The 13343-nt window shown below is 38.4% G+C and overlaps 1 protein-coding gene across 2 annotated transcripts in view; it reads left to right on the top strand.

Moving 5' to 3' along the window:
• DSCAM (DS cell adhesion molecule) overlaps positions 1-13343 on the top strand; it is a 411800-nt gene that overhangs the window by 360081 nt on the left and 38376 nt on the right. For both annotated transcript variants that reach the window (XM_076354240.1, XM_076354249.1), the window contains 3 exons: positions 368-658; positions 5920-6096; positions 12785-12815. In XM_076354240.1, coding sequence (XP_076210355.1) covers positions 368-658; positions 5920-6096; positions 12785-12815 — 499 coding nt within the window. The remainder of the gene's footprint in view (positions 1-367; positions 659-5919; positions 6097-12784; positions 12816-13343) is intronic.

Here is a 13343-nt window from a genome sequence, read left to right as displayed (position 1 = left end):
TGTTCTGAACCCTTTCTTTTTTGCATAGCAGTGAGCAGGGGCATTTACTGATATGAAGTGTCTGCACTAGATTTACAAGTTGACTCATGCAAGTCCACACAAACCGGAAAGTCAGGTCCATTCAGAGATGTATGGGTTTTTTTTTTTCACATATGGATTTGAAAATCTAGGTTTGTGAGTCTGGCACAAAGTGTGAAAAAAACATTTAAGGGGGGGGGGGTGCGCGGAGGGAAAGTTGAATATATAACCATTGAGTTTAAGATGAAGTCAGGATTGTCCTAGAAATTATTCTCTTAATTTTATATTTTTGAGAGTCCTATATCTGTAATACTTAAGCATTTAACTTGAAATATATCATTGCTTCTAGAGCCACAATTTTCAAAGGAACAAGAGCTTTTTGCTAGTATCAACACCACGAGAGTGAGGCTGAACCTGATAGGCTGGAATGACGGTGGCTGCCCCATCACCTCCTTCACCCTGGAGTACCGGCCATTTGGGACAACAGTCTGGACAACTGCTCAGCGGACATCCCTGTCAAAGTCCTACATACTGTATGACCTCCAGGAGGCAACCTGGTACGAACTGCAAATGAGAGTATGCAACAGTGCTGGCTGTGCAGAGAAACAAGCCAAATTTGCAACACTCAATTATGATGGCAGTAAGTATATCTTTTTATTTATATGTCTGAGATACTGTTTTTACCCTAATTTCTTATGTGATTTTTTCGCTTGTCTTTCTTTCTTTTTTCCCCCTATAAACCCCTTTTGAATCTGCTAGCCATGCTGACAGAGGGCTAACAGTCTCAAAGACGTAAAATGCTTACTGATTTCATGACAATAGGCAGAAAAGAGGAAAAGGGTTTATTTGTCCTCACTGAGGAAAAGCTCCAGCACCAAAGTCAATCAACCATGACACACGTAACCATAGGACACTAGGTGTCATTAGTTCCAGTGGTCACAGAAGCACTTGCTAGTATTTCATGCATCTCTTCCATGAAATTTTTGTCTTCCGTACAATTGGCTCCTGTAGCCATTCACAGCGGTGGCTGGCCTCATTGCTATTCCATGCAATGTCCTTGTGACACAGCTCAAAACCCATTATGTGACACAACGGAGCAGCTAACTAGCTTGTCTTCCAGGAAAGCCTCCAGACAACATCCTCCAAGGGCAAAGCAATGGTAATGCTATTATCCCTATTTACACACAGGGGAAAGTGAAACTAATGGTGGTGACAGATGGCTCTGTCATGCCCAGCAGCAGGGCACAGGGGATGAAGGAATTGCTGCAGCCTGCCCTTCTGCCAGGGGTTACTGCCCACCCTGCAAAAGCCAGAACATGAGGGCAAGAGCAAACATGCCAATTTGTCGGTCATATTTATTGAAAGTGATGGTGGCGCATGTGTGCTTCTGCTGACTCTATAGTGGGAAATGGATGTATTTCTGGCAAAAAGGCAACAGAGATGGCTCCAGATGGCAATCTCCTTAATTGCTCTAGTGTGAATTGCCAGAGCTTTTCTGGAGACATCCAGTGTAAAATTTTGTTGTGTTGCCAGGGATATTGTGCTGTATTGTGCAATCACTTGGTGACATCTGTACTGTTAGATTAAACAACAGGACTAGTGAGCAAGTTCAAACAAGAACTTGATAATTGTCCAGTGACAGCACCAAATTGTTAATCATTCATAACTATGTTGGTAAAACATCTCCCTGCCACAGTTTTGTCCCACACAAACCATCATTCTCCAGGACAATACCCATGTATGGCACAGGGAAGAGCAAGCGACAGGGACCATTCCCAGTCAGAAGTATGGGATATGAATCAGGCAGGGTTTAAACCTCTGCATCTTACACATCCTCTACTACTATCCCAGTCTTTGCGCTAGGTACTCATCAGTTGCAGATAATTAACAACACATGCCCTCATGGCTCACCCTTTTGAAAATAGCACATCCCCTCATGTTTTTCTGTGAAAATGTCATTTTGGTAAGCTGCCTCACAGTCCTCACATTATTTCAGACACTCTAAAAAATTAAGAGAAAGATTTTGTCTCAGCACTTTGGAAACCAAGATCCAAGTAGTTATTATACAAATGCTGCCAGGTCTTGCCAGGTAGACTTGGGACCTGTTTTACTGAGCAGTATAGATGTTGTCAATCATAACTGTATCACGTATTATGAGTTAATTTCTTGCCACTTTACTTAGCCTATCCTCTTTTCTTTCCAGTATCTTTCTACAGGCAGCATCCAACTTTCAGTGATCTTTTTTTTACATCCACAATTATTGTTACATATATATAACTGGGGCAAACAGTCTTAAGCCATACCTTAAAATGAGATTATATGAAAATGCAGGTCCAGAGCCTTAAACTCCCACTGATGGCAGTGAAATCAAATGTATGCTTACAATGAACTGATTTGAAATGTTGTCAGACTGATTTTTGGACCTTGGTTTCACATACTGTGACCTGCACGCCATTTGATTTTGTGTGTTGCTGCATGACAACTTTAAAAGTGAGAAAATGAAACAATAAAAATATTTATAGCATTAAATTTCCTGGGCCACTGCTTCTGGTCAGCTAGAAAATTTCTCATTTACACCATTGATGGCTTTGTTTGTCAAGCGTGCTTTGCCAGGACTATATTTTGCCTTAGAGAGGCACCATGATGTCAAATACTGACCACAAGGCTGAGAGGCTGGAAGGCTTCCGTGGCTGCAAAAGCAAATTTCAATTTTCAAGTTTTCTGAATTTGTTATATTTGGTGCAGAACTAAAATGATAAGTTGATTATTATTATTATCATTAATGAAAATGAAGACAATCTATTCCCACATAAGGGATTTCATAGAAGAAATGTTTCAGTGCTTCTAAAGCAAAATTTGTCCTTACAGAGTCCCAGCTCCCCATTCATTTGTTCCTTGGTAAGCTGCGTAGGCTTAAGGCACTTCAGATTTGGCAAATAGTGTCTAATTAGAAATCAACATTTTCTATCAATACTTCATGCAGAAATTTTTGCTTTCATAGAGAGTGAATTTTTCATTTACAGAAAGCATGCCAGTGGAAATTTTTGGGCAGCTCTGCTTTTGAGTGCTAACCCTACCTCTACCATTGATTCGTCTTGTGATATGAGATTAGTGCCTTCCAGCTTCTAGGGGTCACAGCTGCCTTAGGATAAAACAGATACAAGGCTAGTACTTTGAAGATTAGATAATACATGTACGAAAGTTCTAGGATACCAAATGCTAAGAACAAGCTTAGGAGCTTTAGCAGTCTTAAGATAAAGCCTTTGTAAACTTTGTAGAAACCCTTGAGTCTTTCAGTCATTTTGTTTGGACTGCAGTAGCTGATTGTTATCTGTGATAGAGCTCCTGAGAAATATCATGGCTAAGTATCCTTTACCTTAAATCTCTTCATGGTGAATTAGGTCAAAAGGTTAATGGCAGATCTATGTGCAACCTTTTACTTTCCATTCTAAAGTATATATATATGCGTATATTTCAGCTAACCATTTTCAGCTTACAGATTTTATGACCTTCCTGCCCCTTGTTTTTCAGAATATTTGCACTCAATACTTAAGAAGATATTTTTAGCAATGTGCAGCTGTAGTGTGTAGTGCTGCAAAGGAGCTTCCTGACTCAGAGATCAGCTACTCAGTAACCCTGACATTAAATCAGATCAGCTTGGTAGCTGCTCTAAACTATGATAATTGATTCTAGCCCACCAGGGGACTTCCAACCATGAAGAACAGTTAGGACACAGGAAAACACTTGGTAGTCCTAATGTCGCAAGCTGCAATGGGAGATGCTGGAAGGGCTGCAACATAGGGGAAAATGGGGTCAGAGACATTCAAATTACAACTTCTGTGAAGCACCAGTAAAGCAGGCTAACAAAGGGCGATGGTGAACTGACCTGGAAAAAAACCCCAAACCCTCCCAATTTGTCTGTGACTTTGTTCTGAGAAAAGCTTTGACTATTCCACTCCTAGCCAACACACAGAATGACAACAAATGTCAAAATGGTGTTTTCTCGATGGATAGCAGGTTTAGGTTTTGGTAGTTTCTAATACAATTACTGAATATCCACAAATGCATAATGTGAAGGGTATATAAACTTGCAGTATGTTTTTTTTAATTAAGCTTTTACTGCCTGTATATAGCATTATGAGGTTTACACTTTACTTGGAAGAGCTATGGAAAATGATAATCGCTTACCTAAACACTTAAGGTTTAACTGAAATTTAGGCCACTCTAATTTGATTTGCATCGAAGTATTAAGGAGAGCAAGACATAATTTTAGGTAATATTGAAACCAGCAGTCCTTAGCCAATGGTCTGTGTGACTTTAATTCAGAGAAAAATTTGGCCCTGTATTCAGAAGGGTTTAGGAGGATTTAGAGACAATATTACCTTCAAGAGCTTGAAGTTCTTTCCATTTCTTCACCTAATCATTTTCTTTGCCTTTAGAGTAGTGCAAAAACTGTATCTCAGTTAAGACAAGATGAAAAAATCCTGTGGTGTGTTTATTCCAAGAAATGGAAAATTAGAAAAAGAAGGAAAATTATGGGGAAGAACTGCAATGGAACAGTAGAAAAATATTCAAAATGCAATTGTAAGAAAATAAATTTTCCAAAGTACATGATATAGGTTTGGATGGTTGTAGCTTTTCTGTTTATCTCCATCCCTTTAGGGAACTACTCTTCTCATTATATGCAACTCAAATAGCTCTTCTGAAAAAGCATGGCTTAGAATTCTACATTTTCACTGTCGTTACAGCACTCACTTTGTACTGCATCATATCACAATTTTTTTTTCTGATACTGTATGGTACATAATGAGATATAACTATATCACACAATGCAGCAATTAAAATGTAAAAAAGGATGTGCCTGTTTTTCTATCTCACCCTCCTAACCTTTTAGCAAGTAAGTAGCCACTTTTATGTTTCAGTAGCTGTTTAAAATTGAATAGCTTCCATCGATACTCATCATAGTTCACAATACTTGCGCGTTTCTACCTATTTCAAAAAAATCTGTATTTTATAGCCTCATTTGTGGTTGCATTCAGCAGTTTAATAGTAATCAGGAAATGAGTGAGAAGCCTTCCATGACTAAACAGCCTTCCAAGGAAAGTGCTGCAGTCTTCTCACGTCCTTTAGAAGTAAAGAAAAAAGAATTGAAAAGTTCAAGTATTATATATCACCAGGAAGCCAGATATATTCAAAATGCAAATATGTCCCAAAATGAAAAAGTGAGCTGCCTGCCGGTGCCAGTAGTTTGTAGATTCATTTCCCTCATTTCACTCTCAAAATTTGATTGTTTCTATCCAGTGTTACTCTCCTGTTTTACTGATGAGTATAATGTCAGACACTCTTTAGCAAATCAGCATCAGGTTGGCTATCTGAATTTCAGATCAATATCACTGCTGCACCCCTAAGACGTGATATAAGAATGTTTCTGTGCAAAGGATTCATCTGATGTATGTAGCACAAAATGAACTTTGTCGAATACATTCCTTACAAAGAAAAGCCCAGCAGAAAATATGAATGTGTCGCAGCAGTGCAATTTTCCCATACTAAGGAGTAGTATACATAGGTAGTAATTCTGAGATCTTTTACAGCTTTGTAATGATTTAATATGACTTAATCATAGTATTTGACCGTGTAACGGGCATGGTTTTCTTTCATCAATGAATGCACCTCTTCCTGATTTCTGATAATCTATGAGTCTCTGCAGTCAGTACCTTGTTACCAGTGTGACTGGTTACGTGGGCATGGCCATTACACATGCAAACATAGCATCCACCCTGAACATGACAAATCCTTCTTAATGTTCTGCATGCAGCTGAAGCATATAACATGCCGTATTCCCTGAGAACTCAATCTTTTGTCTTCATTAATAGGCATCTAATATCATGACACTGTTTCCAGGTACAATCCCTCCACTCATTAAGTCAGTTGTGCAAAGTGAGGAAGGGCTGGCAACCAATGAAGGGCTAAAGATGCTGGTGACCATTTCCTGTATCTTGGTTGGGGTCTTGCTGCTTTTTGTGATGCTGCTGATCGTGCGGAGGAGGAGGAGGGAGCAGAGGCTGAAGAGGCTGCGAGGTAAGATGACAGGTGTGGCACATTTCTGCATGTGCATACTCTCTGAACATGAAAGTACAAGTGGGGCTGCACGTGACCAAACTGTTCAGTCCCCCGCTGGTGTCATTTTGCTGCAATATGTAACAGAAATGAGGCAACAAAGCATATGTGTTTTCTACAGAAATTCCTTCTTTTTCATTTGGTAGTAAGTTTCTAAAAAATTACTTTTGCATCCATTGTTATTATTTTGCATGGGGAAAAAAAAATAATTCTCATGTGTTGGTGTTTGTTTTCCTTTTTTTTGTTGTTGCTTGTTGCCCTTGTGAATGGCCTCCATAACCTAAAATCATTTTTTTTTTGAAGGGTAAAACCAGATGTTCTGAAGATGGGGGGATTTCAGTTTTCCAGCAGATGCAAACCATGATTCCCAAATTATAAAATGAAAGTGGTCACATGTTAGTAGGCTAGAAAACACAACCAGATATTCTCAGATTTGTTACCACATCTTTTTCCCTATGATGTGTTATAACAGAACTATTGCAACATTTCATTGTTCACTGACCTTTCATTGTCGCTGATCTGTACTTTTCTCTAATCCTATTCAAATTCAGGAGTTTGCTATGTGAATAAGTTTTAGATCTGTAAATTTGTTCAAGATTTGTTCAGTCTTCCAGTAAATACCCCTGGCTGAGCCACAGCCAGGTTTTCGACCCTTGCAGTCTGCCACTTCTGCACTTGGCCCTGTAGGTTTTGCACTAGCACATGACAGCAGACCTTACACTGAAGGTATTTGGGAAAAAGCCTTTCAAATCACACACTAAATAAATGGTAAAGTGATTTATCATCTGCAAAAATAAGTCTAATCATTTCCAAGAGCCACCAAATTGTTCAGTTATTTGTATTTTAACCAAAATATGATCATGACATATATTAAAGCCAGGGCCAACCCTGCGTATTCCATCTCACCTTAGCATCTACTCATCTCTCTTCTGGGTCTCGTTTTGTCTTTTGCAACAATATTTTGGATGTTTTTACAAAAAAAGACAGAGATTCAGGGCTCTTAGGCATGGGCAAATTTGTAGATCAAGATGACAACTAGCCTTATGGTTAATACACAGCTCTGGAAATCAGGGCATCTGGATGCTTTAGCTTGTATAATAACTTTGTCATTCGAAATCTTTTAAGTCATTTACCTCTGTGCAGTTTCTTTTCATCAAAAAAGTGGTGGGTTAAGGGTGAAGAAAGTGTTATCTTATCTTCTCAGAAATACTGTGGAATTCTATCCAGTAACGAGCAGGATATTTTGAGCTCCTTGACTCCAGGAAATTATGGCTGTGCATATCTAGTTTTTCATGGTTAATTTACAAGTATTCATAGATTCTTGAGTTACAGTCCCTTAAGGAAGGCTGATGATGACTGGCCAGTATGGTTTTTGCATAACATAAGACTTCTCTGAATTATTTCGTCTCAGAATATAGGAATTTAGAAAAATATCTGATCTTCACTTAAACATAAGCAGTGACAAAGAATTCATCAGTACTTTTCATAAAAGTCATCAGTATTTAACTACCATTTCTGTAAAAGTTGCGTCTCACTTCTTATCTGAATTTGTCAAGCTACAGCTCGACGTCCCAGCCATCTGGTCCTGTTACACTTCTGTCTGCCATACAGGGACTGGAGTTCTTTTTTGTATCATATTTTCAGTCTCTGAGGATATTCCTTTTACATGGTGGTAACCAAGTAATTTCTTCATGTTTTTATTGGTAAATGAAACAGATGAATCTTCTTTAATTTTTCTCTGTAGTTTTCCCATCATTTATTAATTTCAAGGCTTTTATCTCGTCCCTTTGCAATCTTTAGGTAGCTTTCCTCATCTGTGTATGCTAGAAATTAACATAGTATACCAGCAACAGACATATCAGCATCAGATAGAGAGGTAACAGCCTTTCTTCTTTCCCTTTATGGTCTTCTGTCTATATCTGCAAGGATCACCTTTTTGGGTACAGCATTATTTTAAGAGTTTGCTTTTAACATCTTATCCATTGAGATCACCTGGCAATTCTCTGATTGCAGTGCAACAGGATAACTTTCTCCATTGTATAGCTATGGCTTGTATTCTTGATATATGACCTTATACTAATACAGATACCTTGCTAACTTGTGGCCAGCCTACCTGATGATCCAGATTTTTATGCCTTAATGACCTGGCATTTTCATTGTATTTTAGCTGCCTAATTCTTGTGTCATTTTCAAACTTTTATCAGATATTATTTCATTTAGTCCAGACCACTGATAAAAGTACCAAGTGTGATGTCCCATGGTGCATGATGAAAAGAAATACTAAACAATGACTGCCTTCTTAAAATTGCATTTTGAATATGTTGAAACCTATGTAAAATGGTTGTTGTTTTAATATTTTGCATCATGCAACTTTGTTATTAAAATATTTTGAGGTACCAAAACTTTGCTCTAGAGAAATATAAATATAATATTTTAATGCTATTTAATCATATCTCAGTGAGAGTTTTTCCAATGTCATCAATTCTCAGTGGATTTTAATCTCATTTTAAAAAAATCAACTTTGTTTGACGTGGCTGATTGACCACAAGCCTATATTGATTGACCTCAATTATTTCATCTCCTTTAATTCGTTTCACCAAGTTTCATTCCATTTTTTTCATCATTTTGCTCATTGCCAAGGTCAGATTGATAGGACTTCAGTAATTCAGATTTTTTTTGTTCATTCTTTTTGAAAACTGATCCCATGTTAGCCATTTTCTGCTCTTCTGAAGATTACTTCATGTTCTAAAAGTCTTACTGACAATCAGTATTGCTGTTCCAGAGAACTCCTTAGTAAGTTCTCTAAAAAAATCCTGTGTGCAAGTTTTTCTGATCGCCTAACAAAAAAAAAATGTCTTGCTTTAGTAGTTGTTGTGTTCAACTTTCGTCTGAATTAATTTTGAAATTGAAATCCTGTCATTATCACTTGATATGTATTGCCTGGTGGGGTTTCTCTGAGGCACAGGACTCATTTTTCCTAAATCATGATGCTACCATCGACTTTCCTCTAGTCTACATCAGAAATAATAGTTTCCACAGTGGGACCTTCTAAAAGAATTTATACAAGTTACAAACATAATTCTTGCTTTTGTGGTTCCAGGAGGTGTGTTTTCTTTGAACTTGCTTGACAAAGAGGCGTGGGAATTGCAGATTTATTTGCAGTACATTCTGCATGCAAACATTTGTATCTGTGCTTATAGACAATGGGTTGTGGTTCCAGTTTCTGTGGAGTAAAATATAGCATAAGAACAGCAGTCTCTCCATTCTTAATCCTTTTACTCCTTGTTTTAGCATGTAAACATGCTAACATGTTAGTTTAGTCATGTCATGTTTAGTGACAGGTAAATCTTTGTCTTCCTCCTGTGTCATGCCCAGTAAGATTTATTTCTCCAGGAGTACTCTGTTTAGAAAGAAAGCATAGTTTTCAGAAAAGCCCTGCTTTTTGCCCAGTTAGTAGTTCCACAGGTCAGGTCACAAGAAGGTCAATTGACTGCTGGAGCTGATGCAGCCATTCAGTAGGTCAGCATATATTATAAGAGAAACCTGATGACTTCCCACTCTTTCTCCTTACTATTAACCTAGCTCCACTACTACCGTAATAGTTTTCCCTTTGTTTTAAAATCCAACTCACCTTAATCCAAGCAGAAAGTATCAGCGTGGCACGATAGTTCAGAAGTGGCAGCATGCAATTTAAAACTGTATCATGGCCCCTGATTTCCCAGGGGGCAAGCCAAATGTGTTAAGCATTTTAAAGGTGGCTGCCCAAGCAAATGGAAGTGAGGGCTGTCGCTGGGTCGGTGCCTGACGCAGTCATGTGTCAAACCCACAGTGAGGAGCAGTTTGTCTTTTTCACTAAGGCATGGGGTGATGCTTGGCTGGAGCGGGAGATAGCCCCCTTCACTCTGTCATTCATGGCCTCCCCAAGCCCTGTTTTCCCCACCTGAAATCTGGGAGATAGGACAGTGGCAGAGTTACTGACTCATTTTATGAAGTATTCTAAATTTACTGATCAAAAGTGTAATGTAGGAAATACACATTACAATCTGTGGTCTATACTCATTCATTTGTGAAACTAGCATTACCCCTGTATCTGATGTTTTGGACACACTGTTATCATATTCAGTTGCTTTTACGCTCCTAGGTTTTGCTTTGACAGATAGAGAAGATCCCTTATCTTCTTGGGACATTTGTTTTGGTCCAGTCCTACACTAACCTGCGTGCCCAGTACAGCCATCATTAACTACAGTAATGCTGCTGACCATTGTAAAAATCTGCTTGAATAATTAGTACATTTAAACGCTGCTGATGGAGTTACTTTTTTTTTCTGCAGTACTTCCCCGTTCACCTTTTGACATGTAACATGATCTTGCATGATGCCTCATGTTATTTTTGACCAAAGATGCACAATCTCCTTTGCACCTCATTGACCAAGGATGCATATATGTTAATGAGCATTTGAATATGTGCCACATATAATGGTGAGAATGTAACGTTTTTTCCAGAGGCAGCATGGAACTCAGCTATATGCTGTGCAGCATCTGAGAACATGTGCGGGAGGTTGTTTGTCATTTAATCCTGGTAAAGAAATGTAAGAAGCAAACTGAATGACATTGGGCCAAGCAACCTTCAACTTTGTCCCTTCCGCTTTTCTTGAGTTGAGAATTACTTGCACAAGTATTCATAGTCTTCACTTAAGGAGGCAGCAATTGCTTCACAAAAACTGCTAGCTGAATGAAAACAATATTTGCTTATTAAATCACACTTATTATGTGTGCCGGAGGGAGAATGTCTGCATAGGCTCTTCATGATCCTAGTGCTGCTAGAATAACAAGAAGCATCATAAAGTTTGCTGAAAAAAAACATGACTTGGAACCAGAGCTGCTTTTTTTTTTTTATTCTCCAAAAGAACTGGGTCTCTTCCTGCGTCCTTAGAAGGCAGTAGCAAAACTCTCTCTGACGTCATTTGGGAGCAGCAGCAGTTGGTTTATGACTGATGATAAAGACATTGTCATCTACTATGAAGTACCATTTATAAGAGTATTAACAGCAAAAGGCAATCCCAAACAAAGTGAAAAATAGAAAGTCTGAGTGCCTAAATGGAGCACTGTTTGGATTAAATGGGACATCTCAGATGAAGAGTCCTTCCCTCCACCAGGAATCTGCCACGCTTTGTGCTGATAAGGGATAGGGGAAGGTTAAAAATAAAGAAGTGGAGCAAACAGACCTAGAGGAAGTACAGAATTTCCGCTTCTCCAGTAGTAGGTGAGGAATAAAGCTTAAGGCAGGCAAGCTGACACAACATCAGAGAAACAGAATGTAGTAAGTGGATGGAAGGGGGTTTGTTGAGGTTTTTTTATGAATAAAATGAGCTCTTTGTCCATTCCTTTTAAAAATTAATACAAATATAGCCAGAGCGATGCATTAAGATGGTGGTTTGTTTCTGCCTGCATCCTCTGAATTTTAAAAGCAGGATATTTAATGGATCACAAGCAAGGAAATTGTTGTAGGTCTAGGAGACCCAAGAGGTGATTAAGGAATAAAAAAGTTGAGATGGAGAAAACAAATACAAATTCAGTTAATGTCTTGGCAGGTGCTGGTAGATTTACAAGCAGCAGATAAAAGAAGAAATTTAAAATTTCACATAACAGGAGAGTTGTTTGAGGACTTAGAACTTGGAATTGTTTTCTTCTCAGATTTGCTTCACTTGGTTGCACAAAAGGCTGCTTTGTTGCTGTGTGATATACTTAAGGACTCTGGAGTCAGCATTTTTAACTGAGTTTGTTTAGCGGCAGACTGCAGGAGAACAAAACATAGCTGTCTGTTTTTGCTGAATAATACTACAGAACTTGTTATATTATGTTGATAAAGTTTTACAGAAAGCTACCTGAAGAACACTGGGTGAACCACCCTTCAGCTGTGTCTTTTGATCTGATAAGTACCAGAATAGTTACATCCCCAAAGGATTTTGTGCTAATAATATCAGCAATGACAACAGGAGGAATATTTCTCCTTCAGCAGCGCCCCGTTTTGCAGGGCTGAGCCATGCGGGAATAAGCCACCTCCTGTTTTGTGTATAGACTATCCTCTGAAGACCCACTAGTAGTTTTGAATTATTGCTAGTGGAAAAGCATTCATATTTGAGAACAACCAAACAAGTTGACTCCTTGGAGACCTCCCTTGCTCAGACCTCCATGCAGTCAGGTTTGGTTTGGAAAGGGCAGGTTGGCAACCGCTCATCCAGCTTGGGTTTGCCTCCTGCCGAGACGGATGTCAACATTTCTGTCTTCTTGCCTTTTCTTCCTTCCTCACCTGTTGACTTGCTAACCATGGCATGAAGGAACAGAGATCCCCGTTATTTGTTAAACCGTTCCTCCTTCTGATAAGTTTCTGTAGTTTTTTCTAGTTAAGCCAACAGTAGCTTGTACTTCTCTAAGCATCTTTGGTGCTACTGAGGAACTAAACAGGGCTGTCTGGGGCAGAAATGCAGTTTCAGCAAAAGTTGGGAGTTTTAGAGATTATTTTATTCTTGCCACTGATCTGAGAAACAGCAGTGGTTTTACACATGGCTAATTCAAATCACTTACTTCCTAATAAACCATCTATCAAATAGATTTTCATTTGTGATGACATTTCTTCTATTTTCTTCTAGATGCAAAGAGTTTGGCTGAAATGCTTATGAGGTAAGAATAGATTTAATGTTTTTAAATAGAAAAATGTCTGTCAACTATGGCATCATATTTGAAAATTATTAGAGGGACAAACGGAGAAGTAAATCTTCTATTCCTAAATTCTTTTTCAAAACACACCATTTGACTGTTTGTTAAGAACTAGGACACGTTGTTTAGAAACGGGCAAAAAAAGACAATTTGTGGACAGTATCTGTGAGGGAATACAATGGTAAAAAACAGAACACTTGTGTTAGTAGATTAAATTATAGAAGCTATGTAGGTCCGTTTGAACATTTTTCCTATTCAGAAAAACATTTTCATAATCTGTACCAATGTAATTGCTCTTCAGAGACCATCTGATTGAAGGCAGTAAGTGCCTGGATGTGAATATCTCTAAACTTTACGGTTATATTTATGTAATTCACTATTGCTAGCTGCTTATACCCAAAGGTATAGAAGAGCAGGTAAATGCATTTATTATTTTTCAGTTCTGTTCCATCGGCTCAGCATCCAGAAATCTAATTCAGTTGTTGAATTGCA

The sequence above is a fragment of the Aptenodytes patagonicus genome, chromosome 1 (assembly GCF_965638725.1).
Source record: "Aptenodytes patagonicus chromosome 1, bAptPat1.pri.cur, whole genome shotgun sequence".
Classification (NCBI taxonomy): Eukaryota; Metazoa; Chordata; class Aves; order Sphenisciformes; family Spheniscidae; genus Aptenodytes; species Aptenodytes patagonicus.
Note: the sequence above shows the minus strand (reverse complement) of the source record. Positions and strands in the feature narration are given on the sequence as shown.